At 33.9% G+C, this 25,054-nt stretch overlaps 1 protein-coding gene across 1 annotated transcript; it reads right to left on the minus strand.

Moving 5' to 3' along the window:
• Positions 1-7,698: 7,698 nt before the first annotated feature.
• Positions 7,699-10,387, minus strand: LOC117332314 (mucin-3A-like). Its single transcript, XM_033891200.1, has 2 exons — positions 10,361-10,387; positions 7,699-9,306 (listed from the first exon to the last, which is right to left on the minus strand). The coding sequence occupies exons 1-2, from the start codon at positions 10,385-10,387 to the stop codon at positions 7,699-7,701; spliced, it is 1,635 nt and encodes a 544-aa protein (XP_033747091.1).
• Positions 10,388-25,054: the final 14,667 nt, after the last annotated feature.

Consider the following 25,054-nt stretch of genomic DNA (forward strand, 5'->3'; position numbering starts at 1 on the left):
GTATACAAATCGACAGGTCTTTTTTCGTCTCACCTATAATCCATGTACACCGAGGAACAAACAGTAACAAGTCGATTTGCCTACTCTGAGTGGTACAGAGTGTAGCTCAAGGTTACAATGTCAAAGGTTACTTAACACTCAATATACACAGTACTATCGATACACATACCTAATTTCTACATTTTATGTAGTGCTGGAATTTAAACAGTTACCAATGTACAATTAGAAAGAGTTATCGCTCTTCCGTCAAGTCCTAAGCCCTAAGGAAGTGCTTCGATTACATAATAATAATAATACGTATGGCAGGTGATGTTTTACATTATAAATGTAGTGTTGATATGAAAAAAATGACGACGACGATATCAAACTAGGAATAATTATGATCAAAAAACAAAGTATTATGTATAAAAAGTTTATTGAGGACCCACTGTTTGATCAGTTAGATATTATTCAACTGGTCGTGTTATTGCCTTTTTTTCGTATTGATTAGATATTTTCAGAAACGGTTAAATGCATATTTTTCACTTAAGTTGTGACTGTATTCATATTGTTATGATTCAATGAAATTTATTTCATTGCACTGGCTTTTTAATTTTTATCCAAATCCTACTTTTTAAATCAATATCTGTATAATTTTTATTTTCTAAGTTCTGTTGCTTAATTCATAATTGAATCAATTGACGCAATTTCTATATTTCACCAATTTCGTAAGAATCGTCCATATACCTGCTTATATGTATTCTTTCTCTTGGTCATTTTCAAATGATTTCCATGAAATGTGAAATGTCTCCGGCGCTGTCATGCATAGGAGGTAAACGAAATTGTAAAAAAAAGATTTCGTAATATCAAGATTCGACCAACACAAACCGTCAACAAAACAAATTTAGTTACAGCACAGAAATAAACATTTCTCCCAGTGAAGTTATTCTTAATAAGCACTCGCTACATTCTATTGAGTTATATAGAGGATATATCGAATGGTCTCCCGTTTAATATAACACATATTTCACGAGTATGACAGAATATCGATATTTTCACGAGAGCGAAGTACGAGTGAAAAATATCGAAATATTCTGTCATACGAGTGAAATGTATGCTATTTTAAACGGGAAACCATTCAATTTTATTATATTCTTAAAAACAACTTTAAAAACATCGAAAAATTAATTGTGTCAAAAAGTGCGGAATCAGTAACATTAATTCATGACGTCATCTCTTTGTGACGTTACTCTACATCAACTTGACGGCGACATTTTGAAAGGACTGATCAGCGCAATTTTAAGTGATTCCTGCTGTTATCGGAGAATCTGTACATGGAAAGCTAACGCCAAGTGAGTATTTTGTCAAAAACTAGTCTTTATATTACAGAAATACATCAAAATAACCGATTTATCTATCTTCGCTTCGATTGGAAAAATCGGCAAGTTTCAATGAGGTGAAAACAAAGGTTCGCTCTGATTGGTCAAAAACGAAAAAATTATACTTTCACTGCAAAACTTATGTTTTCATTGCTCATTGCTTTATTAGTTTTTATTAGTTTAATACATTTCTATATTTCACTGGCAAAAATGCAATAACTATTAGTGCTGCATTCACATGTTAGTACTCTACACGTGAAAAATAGGACACGGTTTTAATGGAGTTTAAACTTTGTCATGTCCTTACTTTTTATTGGAAATTACTCGTCAACAGGTAAATGATTTTATCTTAAATTTCAATTTCAACAAATTTAATTGACATTTTAGAGACATCAGACATAGCCTATCTAAGTCTTCTCCTTGGAAACAACAGGTGGTAAGAAATACAGACAAATAAAATGTATATGTACACATTGATAATGATATATTACAAATTGACTTAAGGGGAAGTAACTCCTTGAGGTTGATAGACTTATTCAATGTTGTTTAGGAGAGTAACCCTTTGGCTAAGGGTACTTAATTTTAAATACTGTTTTTTTTTATTTATTTTATCAGTGAATAATAGAAAGCAATAAAATACTAATATTCATATAAGTATACTGCTTAGCACAAATATTTGGTGATATTGAATTCATCCCCCAACAGATACAGGCCACACAGTCCATATGCATCACACACCTAGCCATCCACTGATGAGGATCAAAAGCCAATTTCAGCGTATATATATATATTTTTGAAGTAGGGTTACACCATCTCTTGCAAATAATTTGATAATTTCTTAATCCAATTGAAGGAGTTACATCATTTTGATGGTTATATCTTTGAAAAATAGAGAGAAGAAAGAAAAAAACATATTAATAATAAGTATCAAATCTGCCCAAAACCAAATCTATCCAGTAGATATTCAACAAGTGTTGTAATTTAATTTAATTTATCCAACATTTAACAAATGTGGAATAATGTGATTAACAGGTGGATAATACATGGCCAGGTATACTGTGTACTGCTATATCATTAATGTAAGGTGCACCAGGGGGTTGACTAAGTCGATAGCATAATTCAATCTAGAATTGATGGTAATATATATATATAGCTTAGGAATATGAAAAAAAAAATTATTTTCATTTAATTACATATAATTGTTAATATTAATGAAATATATTTGATTGCGATATATAGCTTGATATATGTGATAATATATCTTTATTCTGTGTATCATTACAACTATTACAACCATGTAAAAGGACATTTATACATAGATGATTATGAGAATAATGATTTAAATGTTGTTAAAGAATCTGCGGAATATTGTCATATTTGTTACATTCTGAAAAGTAATGTAATGCAGTTTCAAAAGATTGATTGTATTCACACATTGGATATTCAATTAAATATCTTTGTAACGATCATAGTTTAAATTACTAGCATTATTTCTTAACTGACATAGAATAATATTTATATCACGATTTCAACATAATTTGAAAACATCAGTTGATTCAGACTTTATTGACTTTTATTTAGTAGCCTTTTAGCTGTGGCGTAGACTGAATGTTACTAAAATCTGGATCAAGTCTATTAATTTCATTAAACATGGATGGGAAAGAACATTCAAAATAGCTTACAGTACAACATAATGGGGGATCAAATATTTTGTATATTCGGAGGGGATATCTGTCTAGAGTTTCATCATGAAGATATGGTTGAATAATTTCTCGAAGACAATCTGAAGTTTCATTGTTCATTATTCTATACATCATGATAAGTTTATGATTATTTCTTCTGCAACTTAAAGTTTCCCACCCCAATTCTTTGTATTATTTAGCATGTGGTGTTCCTCTGCGTAAACCTGTAATTAATCTCCCTAGCTTCTAATTGTTGTCCCACACAACATCTGCATATTCAATAATTGGTCTTATGTAGGATGTAAATTTTATCTTAAATATTAAATGATATTAAAATACAATCATAAATGATTTTAACTGAAGATATATGGGGGTACAATATCATAAAAATCAATAAGAACAAAAGTTAGGTTTGTATCTTTCTTAACACTGTCATACAAAAGTTAAGTACAATATAATTGCCAATGAAATACTACCCTATGATAATGCATTCTTATTAAAGATTTATGAATAGACACAACAACGAAGACTTCCTGATTCACGTAAATCCAAATAGTTGCTGTTTATGTGAACATGAATGGAATATTACTTTAAAAAGTTGCATAACGGATTAATTCTAATCAAATAATAAAGCTGAATTAACACAATCAATTGATATATTGAAATACATAACTTCCATAAATGTAATATTCAACTTCCTTTTCCCCAACTTCACACCGTACAATAGTGACGTACGAACAATAGAGGCTTTATTGAATGCTGTCAGGACTTTTCTTGGTAAGTGTGGCACCTTAAAAACTACCGTCTCACCCAGTGGAAATATTTGACGTCAACATTAGACTGGCCAATATATTAATCTTCATCACCGGAAATGACAAATTAAACAAAATATAGAATTTCCCTTATTGATAATTACTTTTCATGAGTTACAACAAATATCAATAATACTTGACCTATTAAATAATCTGGCAGTACTGTATAAATACCGAGGTTTCCATTAATTAACTTATTCCGAATTATTTATTTCAGCTATAACGTTCTGTAAGGATTAAGAACATGGTATGTTTGATTGTCATATAACAGTTCTAGGATAATTTGCCTAAACAAATCACTTAGATACATCAATAAGTTCTCTATAACTTTTATTTTTCAAATTTATTTTCTATATATTCCTTTTTCATTGATTATTTTTACAGATTTCTAACAAAGCCTCCCTAATCCTTGCCATGGTCACGCTTGAGTTCATGTGTACTCATATATTAGGACAGCGTACGTGTGGTTCTCTTACAGCGGCTCCAACATTTACAAAACAGTTTGCAGATCTGACTAATGAAACAATGGCGATAATGAGTCAACATTATAGAACGTCTGTAACAGAAGGTACAGTGACGAGAACACCCGAACTGGTAGATCCTCGAGGATCCGCATTTATAGAGGATCGTATCAGAGCTGTGTGTCCTTGGAGCTACGTACGAAACGAGGATCTGGAGAGAATACCTCAGGTGATATTCGAAGCAAAGTGTATTCACTCTAGATGTCATGGCTGCCGTATTGACAGTGACTCGTCTCCATTACGGAGACCAATGTGCTCCGAAGTATATTATTATGCTAGTGTTATGCGCAAAGCCGGATGTGACGAAAATGGTAGAGATCGGTACGAGAGAGCCACACAAAAGATAAGTGCAGGATGTACTTGTTTAAGACCCGCCGGGTCGACATTAATACCAGTACAGAATGGAATTGAATATACACAGGGACATCGAGCTAACCAGTAAAATCTGTGTTACCAAGTAGGGCGACCACACAACAACTAGTGATACACTCAAAAAAATACTTAAAAACACCCGGACCAAACAACGGTATTACTTTACCAGGCATATTTATCCATCGTAACTGACGAGACTGTGATAAAATGCTTGTATCTTTTTCACTGTAAATGTATTATATACAAACATATTTCAAGGTATTTCAGTGGCATTTATAAATAACTACCTAATTACTCATGTAAGACCATTTGTATTTATTCTTGTTTGTATATTTGTTACTGTAGTTTAATTTGCATACTTTTATTGATCAATTGATGTCATTAGTATTTGGTGTAGTCCTTTTAGGGAAGTTTGTACCTACTATGGCTATGATGTTTCAACTGCAAGACCAATCATGTTCTAAGGAGCATTCAACGTCGGAGTATGATTAATATAAAGATATATCTGTGCATAGATAATTGTTCAGGTAAATGTAAAGATCATTCCATGTTCATTCATAGTTATTCAAGATATGAAATAACAAATGGTTCAGATCAGAAGGACGGGGAAGGAGAAAATACACCTCCATTTTTTTGACCCCAATAACACCCATGAGTTGTAGAAATCTCAAGAAAGGTATAAGTCAGAAATATGCAATATTTGGTAAATATAGTTTATATTCTAAGTTATTATTCAAAGCTGCAATTTGTCTGTGATTTATTTTTAAAATCATTCAATGTAAACATTTCATAATTGACTACACCATCCTAATATATAAGTGACACGAATGAGGTTCTCTTGTCTGGTATCGAGAGAAGTTAAAAACAGGGATTCACAGTTTATCATACTGCCAATCAGGTTTTATTGGACGATCTTTTAAATTAAATATTTTCATGAAAGGTTTTGTTTACTTCCTTGTTTGGTAAAGTAGTCTGCTATCCAAAATGTTGAAACGTAATAAAATGAGTAATAAAAGTACTTATGTTTCCACTTATTGTTTGCTCCTGATTAAGTATCAAAACGTATCTTAATTTAGAGTGGTTATGACATTTACTTTTATATTTAGATACCAAAGGGCCATTTTGACGTTTCGAACACATACACACCTTTAGACCCTAAATATCGCTTACATGTACACGTCCTGATACGACGAAACAGGTGTATGGTCGAGTTTTATACTCACTACTCGGCGTCCACTTGATCTATTACTGACATTCACATGTAAGGCGTTACAGACCTGTGTCGTTCTTATAGCTGTTACAGTAGTGACATTAATCACGTTACTGATGTTTGGGAAGTCACCATATTTCAGAAGACATTAAACAATATAACTAGAGATTAGGATACATTTCTAAAGAAAGTCAGGACGTGAAGGCGTGGACTCGGACATCGTGTTCAAAAGTATACAGTTGATGATGGCTAGGTGACTTTTGTGAAATACAAACAATGTCAGATTCGTGGTGATTGTCAATGGTTCGAGCACCACGCTCCATTACTTCCGTGTCAACATTTTTCACTGTAAACGTGTCGGGCACAAAACAGTCAAACATTTTATATTACTCCAGTTTTGTATTGTACATCCAATCAACATGTCCTGTAACTTCCAATGGTTATTTCCTATGATAATATATCAAAATGCTTTCCTTGACGACGACGACGACGACGACGACGACGACGATGATGATGATGATGATGATGATGATGATAGTTCACTTCAAAGAAGCATTTATTTGAAATAGATGCCTTCATTCTGACCATTAAACTCTCAAACTAGAATATCCTGCTGTAAGATATCAAAAATAGAAAAAAAACAGGTTATAATTTAAGTTTCCTTGATATAAATCTGATTGTCTTATTTAACAAAAACAAGTGTCTTATCGTTCGACATTAATCTCGTAGAGTGGTATTTGCTGATCTACCTTTTAACAAATTTAGACATGTTGTTATCGGTAGGTATATGTGCATTTGTACTTTTACTGAATTTAAAATCTAAATCAAATAATTAAACTTAATATCAATTAATGTTATTGCTGATTTAATAGAAATTCCTTGATACCATTACTGATTTCTGCGACCATGCCACCAAGTTTCATTCTTATCAAAGACAGGTAAAACCAAAATTCTTCTGAAGGTCATAATGATTACACATAATGGTGGAGAGGGTGTATTTTAAACGTCCAGACATCACCAATATATTGAACTCGTTATTGACCTTTATGAAATCAGTATCGTGTACATGAATTATTTGTTATAATCACAAAACAATAAATTAATCAGCTTTTTGACTGTCAATACAAGGTGATTATTCATGCGTGCATAGGTTAAGAATAATGAAATGTATAAGGACATATATTTTGTAACAGTAACTTATATCAGATTACAGTTAAAAGCCTTTAAAAAATGGTAAACCAGGAAAAAAAGATAAGTGTATAGAAACTCCTGAAATTTAAAGTAAATAACATTCATTCCATTGCTTGTATGCGTGGTATGTGTGCCGTCATTTCTTTGCAAGCCATCTCTTTTGTGATGTTTAGGAAGTTATACATGTATTTAAAATATGTTATATTATATAAAACAGAGTCAAAGAGTTAATTGGTAAATTTAAAAGTCAGGCTCTTATTTCACAAACACACATTTCGGGGATATTTATAATGTTTCCACCTTCCGAATTTAGATTAAATTACTGTTTTTGGTAAATTGTCCATTTCAAGACGATATATTCCTTCTTCCCCATCAGCACTGTTTGCATGTCACAATAAAGCCAATACTTTAGGGGATGTTCCCAGTGTTACGAGTTCGTGATAGATGGCGACTGCTTGGGGAAACAACATTGCAAAATATAGGGTTTCAAGAAATGGAAGTATGATAATGAAATTGGAATTTTTTGACATCGTGATTTCATTGGGAATGTTTCTAGTTCCATATGACGTTAGGCATGTTCGATCGATATGATATACTAGGTGGTTCTGTTATCATCTTTATGGCTCTTAGCTTAGGAATTGATGTACTAGGTAGCTCTGTTATCACCTTTAGGGCTCTTAGCTTAGGAATTGATGTACTAGGTAGCTCTGTTATCACCTTTAGGGCTCTCAGTTTGGGATTTGATTTACTAGGTAGTTCTGTTATTACCTTTAGAGCTCTTAGCTTAGGAATTGATGTACTAGGTAGTTCTGTTATCACATTTAGGGCTCTCAGTTTTGGAATTGATGTACTAGAAAGATCTGTTATCACCTTTAGGGCTCTCAGTTTCGGAATTGATGTACTAGGTAGTTCTGTTATCCCCTTTAGGGCTCTCAGTTTGGGAATTGATGTACTAGGTAGCTCTGTTATCACCTTTAGGGCTCTTAGCTTAGGAATTGATGTACTAGGTAGCTCTGTTATCACTCTTAGGGCTCTCAGTTTGGGATTTGATTTACTAGGTAGTTCTGTTATCACCTTTAGAGCTCTCAGTTTGGGATTTGATGTACTAGGTAGCTCTGTTATCACCTTTAGGGCTCTCAGTTTGGGATTTGATTTACTAGGTATATCTGTAATCGCCTTTAGGGCTCTCGGTTTGGGATTTGATGTACTAGGTAGTTCTGTAATCGCCTTTAGGGCTCTCGGTTTGGGATTTGATGTACTAGGTAGTTCTGTTATCGCCTTTAGGGCTCTCAGTTTGAGATTTGATGTACTAGGTAGTTCTGTTATCACCTTTAGGGCTCTCGGTTTGGGATTTGATGTACTAGGTAGTTCTGTTATCACCTTTAGGGCTCTCAGTTTGGGAATTGATGTACTAGAAAGGTCTGTTATCACCTTTAGGGCTCTCAGTTTGGGAATTGATGTACTAGGTAGTTCTGTTATCACCTTAAGAGCTCTCAGTTTGGGATTTGATTTACTAGGTATATCTGTTATCGCCTTTAGAGCTCTCGGTTTGGGATTTGATGTACTAGGTAGTTCTGTTATCACCTTTAGGGCTCTCAGTTTGGGATTTGATTTACTAGGTAGTTCTGTTATCACCTTTAGAACTCTCGGTTTGGGATTTGATGTACTAGGTAGCTCTGTTATCACCTTTAGGGCTCTCAGTTTGGGATTTGATTTACTAGGTATATCTGTAATCGCCTTTAGGGCTCTCGGTTTGGGATTTGATGTACTAGGTATATCTGTAATCGCCTTTAGGGCTCTCGGTTTGGGATTTGATGTACTAGGTAGTTCTGTTATCGCCTTTAGGGCTCTCAGTTTGAGATTTGATGTACTAGGTAGTTCTGTTATCACCTTTAGGGCTCTCGGTTTGGGACTTGATGTACTAGGTAGTTCTGTTATCACCTTTAGGGCTCTCAGTTTGGGAATTGATGTACTAGGTAGTTCTGTTATCACCTTAAGAGCTCTCAGTTTGGGATTTGATTTACTAGGTATATCTGTTATCGCCTTTAGAGCTCTCGGTTTGGGATTTGATGTACTAGGTAGTTCTGTTATCACCTTTAGGGCTCTCAGTTTGGGATTTGATTTACTAGGTAGTTCTGTTATCACCTTTAGGGCTCTTAGCTTAGGAATTTATGTACTAGGTAGTTCTGTTATCACCTTAGAGCTCGTGGTACTATGTGGTTCTGCTGTCACCATCTGAACTCTCTGCTTGGGATGTGATGACTAGGTGGTGTTCTTTTCACCATTCGGGCTCTCAGCTTTGTGTGTGATGAATACTTGGTTCTGTCAATACCATTTTGACCATAGATAAATGGATAAAGTGGGATAAGAAATGTAAATTTTTGTATGTAACCATCTGAAGACATGAAACTAATGAGTGAATATGTAATGAGTTGTTGATGAGTATAGTTATATATTAATTAGAGCTCTACAAATAATGGATAAGCTATGTATTTGCTTTTATTTATTAATAACCGGGACGCGAGTGAGTGGAGAGAGGATGATGTCACCAATGACAACAACGTGTAAACAATATATATGATCACTTGACTATTCTTTATCAGTGGAAGTAAATGTACCTGAATGGTATAAATACGTACATGGATTACCGGTTGAGGCATTTTATCTTCCTGTCTGGTGATTTCCCTGTGTGAGGATTTCTCATTCTGAAGAATATCCCTAAATGTAATGTTTATAAAATATTGTTGAAATTTGATATTATTCAAAAAAAACATTTTTATTATAATCAAGCAATAACAATGGATGCTTGTTAGCTACATTGCATTGCCCAATGTGATATTTGTTCTAAAAACCGACTAAAACGTTAGATTTATACTCAGTAAACGGTTAACCCCTAGATAATGCAATATATTGATTATATAGCGATTCACAAGCTGATACCATCGGTTGTACTGTATATGGATGCATTACAGGTTTTCAACATTTCTCAATGCGGCTGAAGATTTGTTATTAATGACATACAAAGAAAGCCGAATAGGATCACATGACATGGCCTATTTACTTCCGTAAAAATATGATTACGACATATGCGTGAGCGAAAATAAGTTCGTTATACATTGTATTAGATATACCAGTTTCTATGTCGGATTATATATACTCACTTTCCCTGCCAGATTATATACTCACTTTCCCTTTCGGATTTTATTGTACTCACCTTCCCTGCCAGTTTATATGTACTCATTTTTGATAGATGCACTTTTTGGAAATCTTGGGCTAGGTGTTACACTGCTGCATCACCGGTGACTATAATTATGTACGAGTCCCAAAGAAGGGCAATTGTTGCCTGTATGAGCTACAACAATCTCGTCTAACTTCATTTCAGAAATAATATTGACACACTAAAAACGTTGGTACAAGCCATTTGGATCGGATAACGGTCAAATCTCTCCCGAGGTTGCTAAAGTAGAGTAATTTATTCATTCATTTTAAACATCAGTTTTGAAATGAAAATTATCAATAAGACCGCAATTTGTTTGTTCTCTTAACATCCATTTCATAGCCTTACATTAGGATTGACTTTCCTTAGCGCTTTCTACTTTCTACATGCACTATGTTTTGCCTACGAGCGGTACTACATGTACATAATTGGTTTTTGTTTTTCGTTTGGATAGTTACTGTATTTTAATTTCGTAAAACTTCTGACTACTCACAATGAAATTATTTTAACCTATCATAATCGCCATCAACGGTGTCAGATAGTATATATATAGTATGGATACACTTATCATAGAAGTCAATATTACATGAAATAAAAATTAATTATAATAAAACAACATGATACCGCCTTTTCGACCTTCTAGGACTCATCCCAGAAGCTTGAGGCTCAAAATGTAGAAATTCAGTCGGAAAAAAACTAAAACCGGAGGAGATAAATCAAATAGCCATTTTTTTATCTGAGAATATAATCAACTGTATCGAATCATTCGGTACCACAAGTAAAACAACCCAAACGAGGTACCCATGGATTAGATGAGTATCAAAATCAAACATGTCTGCTTCTTTTTGTTTAGCATGTAGGGATTCATTTACTTGTGTGAGTGACAACCTTGGTTAAAGACCTGTAACAGAATAAGATATTTTTAAATAAAAAAAACAACCGGAAAATAACATTACTTGTGTTTTCATCAGAAAGAAATCGCTTTTCATAATTATGTATGTTGTTTAACCAAACACCTGTTCTACTATATCTATCATAATACGTCAAGAGGTTACATGATAAAAGATCGCATTTTTTCAGTGTATTCAGTATATTTTGTCACATCACGTGACCTTTGATATTTAGAATTATCATTTTATTATTGAATTATGATTCAAGAAAAATTGCTGGAAGTTTTGTAAAACAAATTTAATCAGGTAATTATACGGACACTTAATATACTTTTGTCAGTCAAAAATATCAGAAAAATGTCAGGATTAAGTATAATAATAAGATATAACAGAAAAAGAGTTCCTATCATTTAACCGAGATGTGTGTTATCAGGAATATTACCTGGGCCTTTGAAGACACGTCATTGCTACCTCCGTGTAACAATGACCTCTTCCGGAGCTATAGACTGTAATCACGGCCGACCAGCTATGTCCGCTACGGCATTATCTTATCCTTGTTTAATCGTCGTTTAGCATACTATCAATTCTAACAATGATTTGTCTATTTTCATTAAATCACAATTTTACTTTTCTGTCATTAGCAGATGTTATTTCAACACCTATTTGACAAATTAGGATGATTATATAAATATGAGCATGTAGAAAAATCCGTGAAATACAACCATTATTGAAATTCTTTAATAAGATTAGTCAATTAAAGAAGAAATGACGTGCCGAAGACTTACATTGCAGGTACTTGTCATCATAGATATTAACTATCATTTATTAGGTAGTATGTAACACTTTGATTGATTTGAGAGAGAGGGAAAGACAGTCATAACGGCCATTAGACAAGATTACTTAATTCGATATGGTTCACTTGTAAAACAAGTATATATATTTCTGGTCAAGTCCTCAACTTTAATTTTGCTTGATTATTTTATCATATTTGTCTTGTAACAAGGTTGACATGTATAGATTATTATTTGGCTTTCCTTTTAATATTGATATGTATCCGTTTCAAATATATTTGTTTATTTTGATTAAAATCAACAAAATATATTTTGATTGATGTTCATCTTTCAAAGAGATGTATATTATAATATTTATATTTCCACTCAATTCAGACTCAATGAACCTACCACAGTTAACTCGAGTCATTTTTCAATGAACTATATCAAGTCCGGCGTAGGAATACATTTGTCGACCTTGGACTATATTTTTTTAATTCCTTTTCAAAAGTGATCATATTTATATGAAATAAATTCCTTTAAAACTAATATTTGTTTTAAGTCGCTATTAAGTTTGTTCACGAAAGAAATCCTAAAAGTATTAACCATATGTAGACGAAGAGTGATGACGTACATTTCGGTAAGTTCTGTGGTAGACTTGCACAAGTCCCTATTTGTCAAAGACAAAATATTGTACAAAATATCAAAAAAATATAAATATAAGGATTGAATAAAGTTACTGCGAAGCAGTTCATAATAAATTTGTCTCAAGACCTATTGAGGTTTATACCCCCATACACCTCAACATAACTTTATTCAATCCTTAAGTGTTCAATAAATAGAAATCAAATCAAATTCCTAAAATTTCAAAAGGATTAACATCATTGATGTGTATCGCTTTATTGATTTTAACTGGTTGAGTTGAAGTGAGGACACGAGTTGTAATGGTATATTAGACCATGACCTGAATAAGGTATTCGGCAAATCTCGGGGTTTGGTTCAGTATAGCGCTCCAGCCTTGTTATGGTACAATCAAAGCGAGGCAGCGAACACCTTTTAGAGCGACCTTATGTAATAGTCGCAAACACGAGGCGGGTCGGAAACATTGTTTGGGTAATTTAGCGGTATTTGACGGGTGTTCCAACTTGGTTTTTCGCTTGTTACCGTACAGAAACCAAGAAGGGACTAAGGAAACATGGTTCCTGCTATCGTGCCAATCCATAGTGACATTTTCTGTTGCTAGTTATAACCTTGTGAGATACTTAATTTTGAGATATTATTAAAGTAGTTTGCGAGAAATTGATTTAAAAAGAAATTGATTAAAAAGAAATTGATTAAAAAAGAAACTGCTTAGGACAGTATTAGGGTCATAGTAATTAGCGTATCAAAACGATTTAAAACTGTGAAAATCCTTACTTCAAATAAAATTTGATCAATATTAGTTTCGTATCTATTGCAACAGTAAATGTTTAAAGAGGAGTTTATTGTAAACCTGATATAAACGGTACTGTTGTAAATAATAAAATGCACTGGCGTAGATTTCTTAGAAGTGAAAAGAATCATTGACATTGTACAATGTATGTTATATCAAATGGTTTAGTGTAAATTAAAAACCAATGATCCAGTGTAATTTTCAAGTAAATGTGATCGAGTCCAGTGTCAGTTTTATACATACGAGTCCAGTGTAATTGGGACGCATGTGCGTCATCACTTTCCTTGATAAATGAAGACTGCTGACAGCAATAACGCCGACAGATCGCGGCTGATGGAGAGCGTTGTTCTACGATTATATTTACGTTCTCAGTACACTGTACACTGGTGCGATATCAAGTTTGGTTTGTATGATGGGCGTGACATACCATTTTAAGAATGTAACGTTACTTGGGTTCATAAAGCAGTAGTCGTAGATGACTATATCGATTGAAATTCCATGGATGTCAAGGTCTAACGTTTGTTGTCAGAGGATAAGAGTACACTTCCTCATTCTTCTATACGGGTTATTTTAATCCCGATACAACACCTACGACAGTAGATAATATGACGGTGGTGATATCATGTGTTGTGTTTAGGCGGATACCAATTATATACACGACTTAGCTTCCACCAATCTTCTGAAATAATTAATGACAATACAAATTGTAAGTAGAGGCCCGTATCGATGACCGCCGGGCCTTTTTATAGATAGTGATAGGGATACAACCATTTTCAAAGCATTTTTTGTTCTCAAATTGTTTGTATTTTTAGTAAACAATGGGACGTAAAAATAGTAACCATGCTAGAGAAAACAGGCAAACGGATCTGTAGATTGTATAGACTCTGTAAAACGATAACATTTTGTTTTAATTTTGTTTTTGTTTTCAAATTGTTTGACTTTACACTTAATAATATAGTTAACGTGAAAAGGTAAATAAGTAAAGATAAATAAGTAACTACAACCTACGCAACATTGTGAGATAATAAACACTTCTGAGATTTTACAGACTCGGTATTAAAATAAGTCTGACAATCAACCACGGTTGCCTTGCCTCCGATTATCCGGATAACCACCGAGAAGGTAGTCTTACGTAGCTATATCAGTAACAAAAGTTTCCATTATCTTAATGATATTTGGAAATCCTCCACGATTTCACATTTATGCTTAATTTAATATATTCTCGGTATACAAAACGGTAGAACAAAAAAATATATATAAATAATTCGTACTTAAGCAAGATTACACTTGCCTGTGGAAAATTTGTAAGCGTTATTTAGAACCGTGTCGTGTATTAAGAACTTCCCTGTTTACCCGCCATTCGGCCGCGACTATAGAGACGGTTGTCACTTCCCCTTGTCTCGACAAGGATATCGAATAGATTGATCTACGTTGAACGTAACTTCATATGATATTGATTCCTACAAATGACAAAATTTGTCTATTTCAATTAAATTCCCCATTTTTAGAGATAATAAAAGAAAGGATGTTTTTATTTAGATTTAGTTTTGAATGATGTCGGTGAGTTATAATTAGATTACATACCTTCCGGATAATTTATGTATAAAAGGTGATCTTACTAGGCAATGTAAAATGGCATCGTAGGTAGAGAATTAAGGAAGGTAACGTATCACAAATCGCTAAAATAATGTCGTATTTAATATGGAAAATCTTTTTTTCCCATTCATATATGAACATAGCACATTGCATCATTATCCGCATATATTTACCATTGTATGGCACTGCCACTATATAACCCTACCAATTCAGTTGCGAGTTCACCAGCTTATGAACTGCCAACTGAAATTTGAATTTGAAAATTTCAAAAAAAAAAAAATCCACGACAAATAAAAAAACGCAGATGGTAAATATAAGCATTGAACGGCTTTCAGTTGGCATTCATAGTCAATATGAATGCCAACTGAAAGCCGTTCAATGCTTAAATGAACCGGATTTAGAAACAAGTTTAGCACTGATATAAATCCGTCTCCGTTTTAATATTTTTGATATTAGAATTGTGAAGGAGGTTTTGATCATACCGCTAGGAAGAAATGTTTAATCGGTGTGAACTTATTGTGTTACATATGTCCACGGCGTGTTTTACTATTAATCAAATATATGGTCAGGGCTACTTTATTTCGCGAAGTCAAAGGTCACCTGCGAAGTCAAAGGTCACCTGCGAAGTCAGCAACCGGAAATAATGCCATCCCTCAACATCTCGATCACGAGGCTAGAGAGCGATACAATGGCGATGCTTCAGTCTTACAACAGAGGTATCATTAGGGGCGTTCCTTGTATTTTCAACAACGTACGAAGAGAATTGTTAAATACTACAAGTTTACCACAGAATTTCTCAAAGATTGACTGCATCTCCTGGACTGAACGCTAACAGCTAGACCTCTCGGAGAACGTTTTTAGTTGCCACGTAAAATATTGACGCATGACTAATTATGGTGTAGACATATATCGGTGACCATCATGTAATTGCATTTGACAATCGGCAGAAACATGTTTATTACATTTTTACCAGTGAAATATCAAAAATTATTCATTCTATAAAAGTGATATTTTTCACTAGTGAAGAATATCATATTTTTCACTAGTGAAAAATATCACTTTTGCTGATTTGACCAATCAAATTAATGATTAGAAAATACAAAAATAATTGACCAATCAGAAAGTCCAACATATATGTCAGCACCTGGACAGGGGAAACTACTTTTTTTGTTTGCAAATTATCGCTGTAGTCCTAGTTAGCATACGGGGTAGGGTTTTCGTTGATAAAAAATGTAATAAACAGAATATCTAACAGTGTCTTCAGTAAAACCAAATATATTTCACTCGTGTGGCTAAAATTTTGATATTTTTCACTCGTGCTGCGCACTCGTGAAAAATATCAAAATATTAGCCCCTCTCGTGAAATATATTTGGTATTACTGAAGACACTGTTAGATATCATCTATTTCTTTGGCTTGTCCGTTTAGTCAATCAATGTTCAAACTTTCAAGCTACGGCCATTTGATGTCGACCTTCCCTGTATACGAGACACGTATAGTGAAATCATAGTGATACCTTATATTACCCAGTGGGCACACAACGTCTAGAGAACGTTGCAGTTACGTCAGGATGCAACGTTGCATTTAGGTTGTAGTAATGTTGCAAATGAAAGTTTGGGGAACGTTTTCATACAACGTTCCCACAACGTTACTGAGTTACGATGTGGCAACGTTTTATTTACGTTGTATAGACGTTGTCACAACGTCGTATTTTTTTCTTTTCTACTATTGTTACATATTATGTACAACAAAAACTCAAGTTTTTTTAAACATTATTTTAATGTCTTTATTTCCATGTGTCCATGTGCTTGCACTCCTCCCATCACTCATATCTCTGATGTCTCCGATTACCTCGGTGCATCCAGTTATCACCATTTAATCTGTAAATAGAAAAACAATCAAACAATTATTATTGATATACCGTAAACTTTTCGGCAATATATCATAACGTGCTCGGTTAACAAATATGCGTGAAACTAAACTTATGCCCGGTGATACCAAAAACGTACATCCGTTGTACGTACGTACGTGAAGATAAATCATAGCATGCCCGATCTGTTTGTAAATAAACACAAGTCAAAATCAAACGCAGTGTAATTAACAAAATACGAATCATATAGAACTTACCTTGAATTACTGATCTGTATTCGGGAAGAAAGCTGATTCCATATGTTATTTTGAAAGCAAATACATAATCCAGTATAGCAAGTCAACAGTCCGATTGAAATGTGTGTGTGTACGGCCCACGTGTGTTTGCAGAACAAAGAACCGGAAGTTAAAATTACCGCGCAAATATCAATACACTTTTTCTTCTCTCTATCTATTTCTTTTCCCGAAAATAATTGCAACGGTTTCAACCAAAACATGATATTTTCATGCAGTTAAAACTGAAATTAAAGTCGTTTAAAAAAATGTTTTTGAAATGAATGCGAATGTTTGCATTGCCCCCTGGCGGATATATATTGCAACATAAAGGGAGGTAACACCGATTTGTTATCGTAACCTTGTAAGTTCGTTTGATCACATTTATTTGTATTAAAGGAGGTCTTACAGCAAAATTGGATCAGGAAAGGATCAATGATCGATATTATATAATTAGGGCACATTATAGGCGACGTAGGTTGCTTTTAAACTAATCTAAACATATTCATTATTGACAAATAAAATTTCGAGCAAATTAGATAATTAAATTTATCTTTATCATGAAATTTGATGTTTTTGTTCGGTATGTCTTTGGCATTTATGTAAACTTGCAAGCCGTTTAAAATTAACAACAAATACACAAAGTTTGCATTAAAACCTTGTTACAACGTTGTCACAACGTCAAAAGCTAACGTTGCACTAACGTTTGACATAAAACGTTCTCACAACGTTGTAGGAAAGTCCCGGACGTTGTGACCTGAATAGGACGTTTTCCGGACGTTCTCCGAACGTTTTGTGTCCACTGGGTATTGATACATACTGCCAGAAATATCCATCAGGTCACCTCATCCGCTCAGATTACACTGCCAAAGGGGCAACCAGTCCCCAAAGCCAAACATGCTGAGCGTTAAGCGAGAATAGCAACTATCATGTTGATGTCATCAATAATTTTATGATAATATTGCTATTAATGAACATCAATTAGGGTTCATTTCTTGTTTTGGATTTCTAGATACAAACTTTCTCTATTTAATTTCGTTCATTGACAATTTCGTTATATTTAATTAAATCTTTCATCTTAATACACTAACACAACATACACAGCTTCTATATAGATACACTAACACAACATACCCAGCTTATATGTAGATACACTAACACAACATACACAGCTTCTATGTAGATACACTAACACAACATACCCAGCTTCTATGTAGATACACTAACACAACATACCCAGCTTCTATATAGATACACTAACAAAACATACACAGCTTATATGTAGATACACTAACACAACATACCCAGCTTCTATGTAGATACACTAACACAACATACCAAGCTTCTAAATAGATACACTAACACAACATTCACAGCTTCTATGTAGATACACTAACACAACATACACAGCTTCTATGTAGATACACTAACACAACATACTAAGCTTCTAAATAGATACACTAACACAACATACACAGCTTCTATGTAGATACACTAACACAACATACACAGCTTCTATGTAGATACACTAACACAACATACCAAGCTTCTAAATATATACACTAACACAACATACACAGCTTCTATGTAGATACACTAACACAACATACACAGCTTCTATATAGATACACTAACACAACATACCAAGCTTCTAAATAGATACACTAACACAACATACCAAGCTTCTATATAGATACACTAACACAACATACCCAGCTTCTATATAGATACACTAACACAACATACCCAGCTTCTAAATAGATACACTAACACAACATACCCAGCTTCTAAATAGATACACTAACACAACATACACAGCTTCTATGTAGATACACTAACACAACATGCCCAGCTTCTATATAGATACACTAACACAACATACCCAGCTTCTATATAGATACACTAACACAACATACCCAGCTTCTATGTAGATACACTAACACAACATACCCAGCTTCTATGTAGATACACTAACACAACATACACAGCTTATATATAGATACACTAACACAACATACCCAGCTTCTATGTAGATACACTAACACAACATACCCAGCTTCTATGTAGATACACTAACACAACATACCCAGCTTCTACATAGATACACTAACACAACATACCCAGCTTCTATGTATATACACTAACACAACATACACAGCTTCTATATAGATACACTAACACAACATACACAGCTTCTATGTAGATACACTAACACAGCATACCTAACTTCTATGTAGATACACTAACACAACATACCCAGCTTATATGTAGATACACTAACACAACATACCCAGCTTCTATGTAGATACACTAACACAACATACCCAGCTTATATGTAGATACACTAACACAACATACACAGCTTCTATATAGATACACTAACACAACATACCCAGCTTCTATGTATATCACTAACACAACGTACACAGCTTCTATGTTTATACACTAACACAACATACCCAGCTTATATGTATATACACTCACACAACATACAGAGCTTGTATGTAGATACACTAACACAACATACCCAGCTTCTATATAGATACACCAACACAACATACACAGCTTCTATGTAGATTCACTAACACAACATACACAGCTTCTATATAGATACACTAACACAACATACCCAGCTTCTAAATAGATACACTAACACAACATACACAGCTTCTATGTAGATACACTAACACAACATACACAGCTTCTATGTAGATACACTAACACAACATACACAGCTTCTATGTAGATACACTAACACAACATACACAGCTTCTATATAGATACACTAACACAACATACACAGCTTCTATGTAGATACACTAACACAACATACACAGCTTCTATGTTAATACACTAACACAACATACACAGCTTCTATGTAGATACACTAACACAACATACACAGCTTCTATGTAGATACACTAACACAACATACACAGCTTCTATATAGATACACTAACACAACATACACAGCTTCTATGTAGATACACTAACACAACATACACAGCTTCTATGTTAATACACTAACACAACATACACAGCTTCTATATAGATACACTAACACAACATACCCAGCTTCTATATAGATACACTAACACAACATACACAGCTTCTATATAGATACACTAACACAACATACACAGTTTATATGTAGATACACTAACACAACATACCCAGCTTCTATGTTAATACACTAACACAACATACACAGCTTCTATATAGATACACTAACACAACATACACAGCTTCTATATAGATACACTAACACAACATACACAGCTTCTATATAGATACACTAACACAACATACCCAGCTTCTATATAGATACACTAACACAACATACACAGCTTCTATGTAGATACACTAACACAACATACACAGCTTCTATGTAGATACACTAACACAACATACACAGCTTCTATGTAGATACACTAACACAACATACACAGCTTCTATATAGATACACTAACACAACATACACAGCTTCTATGTAGATACACTAACACAACATACACAGCTTCTATGTTAATACACTAACACAACATACACAGCTTCTATGTAGATACACTAACACAACATACACAGCTTCTATGTAGATACACTAACACAACATACACAGCTTCTATATAGATACACTAACACAACATACACAGCTTCTATGTAGATACACTAACACAACATACACAGCTTCTATGTAGATACACTAACACAACATACACAGCTTCTATATAGATACACTAACACAACATACCCAGCTTCTATATAGATACACTAACACAACATACCCAGCTTCTATGTAGATACACTAACACAACATACACAGCTTATATGTAGATACACTAACACAACATACACAGCTTCTATATAGATACACTAACACAACGTACACAGCTTCTATGTAGATACACTAACACAACATACACAGCTTCTATGTATATACACTAACACAACATACCCAGCTTATATGTAGATACACTAACACAACATACCCAGCTTATATGTAGATACACTAACACAACATACCCAGCTTATATGTAGATACACTAACACAACATACACAGCTTCTATATAGATACACTAACACAACATACCCAGCTTCTATATAGATACACTAACACAACGTACACAGCTTCTATGTAGATACACTAACACAACATACACAGCTTCTATGTATATACACTAACACAACATACCCAGCTTATATGTAGATACACTAACACAACATACACAGCTTCTATATAGATACACTAACACAACATACACAGCTTCTATGTATATACACTAACACAACATACCCAGCTTATATGTAGATTCACTAACACAACATACCCAGCTTCTATATATAGATACACTAACACAACATACACAGCTTCTATATAGATACACTAACACAACATACACAGCTTCTATGCAGATACACTAACACAACATACACAGCTTCTATGTAGATACACTAACACAACATACCAAGCTTCTAAATATATACACTAACACAACATACACAGCTTCTATATAGATACACTAACACAACATACCAAGCTTCTAAATAGATACACTAACACAACATACCAAGCTTCTATATAGATACACTAACACAACATACCCAGCTTCTATATAGATACACTAACACAACATACACAGCTTCTAAATAGATACACTAACACAACATACCCAGCTTCTAAATAGATACACTAACACAACATACACAGCTTCTATGTAGATACACTAACACAACATGCCCAGCTTCTATATAGATACACTAACACAACATACCCAGCTTCTATATAGATACACTAACACAACATACCCAGCTTCTATGTAGATACACTAACACAACATACCCAGCTTCTATGTAGATACACTAACACAACATACACAGCTTATATATAGATACACTAACACAACATACCCAGCTTCTATGTAGATACACTAACACAACATACCCAGCTTCTATGTAGATACACTAACACAACATACCCAGCTTCTACATAGATACACTAACACAACATACCCAGCTTCTATGTATATACACTAACACAACATACACAGCTTCTATATAGATACACTAACACAACATACACAGCTTCTATGTAGATACACTAACACAACATACCTAACTTCTATGTAGATACACTAACACAGCATACCTAACTTCTATGTAGATACACTAACACAACATACCCAGCTTATATGTAGATACACTAACACAACATACCCAGCTTCTATGTAGATACACTAACACAACATACCCAGCTTATATGTAGATACACTAACACAACATACACAGCTTCTATATAGATACACTAACACAACATACCCAGCTTCTATGTATATCACTAACACAACGTACACAGCTTCTATGTTTATACACTAACACAACATACCCAGCTTATATGTATATACACTCACACAACATACAGAGCTTGTATGTAGATACACTAACACAACATACCCAGCTTCTATATAGATACACCAACACAACATACACAGCTTCTATGTAGATTCACTAACACAACATACACAGCTTCTATATAGATACACTAACACAACATACCCAGCTTCTAAATAGATACACTAACACAACACACACAGCTTCTATGTAGATACACTAACACAACATACACAGCTTCTATGTAGATACACTAACACAACATACACAGCTTCTATGTAGATACACTAACACAACATACACAGCTTCTATATAGATACACTAACACAACATACACAGCTTCTATGTAGATACACTAACACAACATACACAGCTTCTATGTTAATACACTAACACAACATACACAGCTTCTATGTAGATACACTAACACAACATACACAGCTTCTATGTAGATACACTAACACAACATACACAGCTTCTATATAGATACACTAACACAACATACACAGCTTCTATGTAGATACACTAACACAACATACACAGCTTCTATGTTAATACACTAACACAACATACACAGCTTCTATATAGATACACTAACACAACATACCCAGCTTCTATATAGATACACTAACACAACATACACAGCTTCTATATAGATACACTAACACAACATACACAGTTTATATGTAGATACACTAACACAACATACCCAGCTTCTATGTTAATACACTAACACAACATACACAGCTTCTATATAGATACACTAACACAACATACACAGCTTCTATATAGATACACTAACACAACATACACAGCTTCTATATAGATACACTAACACAACATACCCAGCTTCTAAATAGATACACTAACACAACATACACAGCTTCTATGTAGATACACTAACACAACATACACAGCTTCTATGTAGATACACTAACACAACATACACAGCTTCTATGTAGATACACTAACACAACATACACAGCTTCTATATAGATACACTAACACAACATACACAGCTTCTATGTAGATACACTAACACAACATACACAGCTTCTATGTTAATACACTAACACAACATACACAGCTTCTATGTAGATACACTAACACAACATACACAGCTTCTATGTAGATACACTAACACAACATACACAGCTTCTATATAGATACACTAACACAACATACACAGCTTCTATGTAGATACACTAACACAACATACACAGCTTCTATGTTAATACACTAACACAACATACACAGCTTCTATATAGATACACTAACACAACATACCCAGCTTCTATATAGATACACTAACACAACATACCCAGCTTCTATGTAGATACACTAACACAACATACACAGCTTATATGTAGATACACTAACACAACATACACAGCTTCTATATAGATACACTAACACAACGTACACAGCTTCTATGTAGATACACTAACACAACATACACAGCTTCTATGTATATACACTAACACAACATACCCAGCTTATATGTAGATACACTAACACAACATACCCAGCTTATATGTAGATACACTAACACAACATACCCAGCTTATATGTAGATACACTAACACAACATACACAGCTTCTATATAGATACACTAACACAACATACCCAGCTTCTATATAGATACACTAACACAACGTACACAGCTTCTATGTAGATACACTAACACAACATACACAGCTTCTATGTATATACACTAACACAACATACCCAGCTTATATGTAGATACACTAACACAACATACACAGCTTCTATATAGATACACTAACACAACATACACAGCTTCTATGTATATACACTAACACAACATACCCAGCTTATATGTAGATTCACTAACACAACATACCCAGCTTCTATATATAGATACACTAACACAACATACACAGCTTCTATATAGATACACTAACACAACATACACAGCTTCTATGCAGATACACTAACACAACATACACAGCTTCTATATAGATACACTAACACAACATACACAGCTTCTATGCAGATACACTAACACAACATACCCAGCTTCTATGTAGATACACTAACACAACATACACAGCTTCTATATAGATACACTAACACAACATACACAGCTTCTATGCAGATACACTAACACAACATGCACATCTTCTATGTAGATAATCTATCGCAACGTACATGGCCGTAAAGAAGGTACACTTACGCGATATATCCAGCTTCTATGTACATAAAATGTAACCCAGATAAGTTATTCTTAATTGATACTCGTTACCTCACTTGGACTATAAAAGGATAATGCTAAAACATTACTGCATCCACACGTGAACAATAGGACAGGGTAAGTTATTACTCGTCAACAGGTTAAATTACAAAGATCACTTTGTAATGAAGTTTAATGTCAAATATTGGGGGAGGTATTTCATAACAATTCATACAAACAGTGATGTGATAAGGTTTTTGTATAGTACATGTACTTGA

This window comes from Pecten maximus, chromosome 8 (assembly GCF_902652985.1).
Source record: "Pecten maximus chromosome 8, xPecMax1.1, whole genome shotgun sequence".
NCBI lineage: Eukaryota > Metazoa > Mollusca > Bivalvia > Pectinida > Pectinidae > Pecten > Pecten maximus.

What these genes read in the sequence shown, in the direction of transcription:
- LOC117332314 (XM_033891200.1), bottom strand. Translation starts at nt 10,387, where the DNA reads ATGAGTACATATAAACTGGCAGGGAAG. An exon ending in CATATAAACTGGCAGGGAAG is followed by an intron (nt 9,307 to 10,360) that starts GTGAGTACAATA and finishes TAAATTCCTAAG; the next exon opens with CTAAGAGCCCTAAAGGTGAT.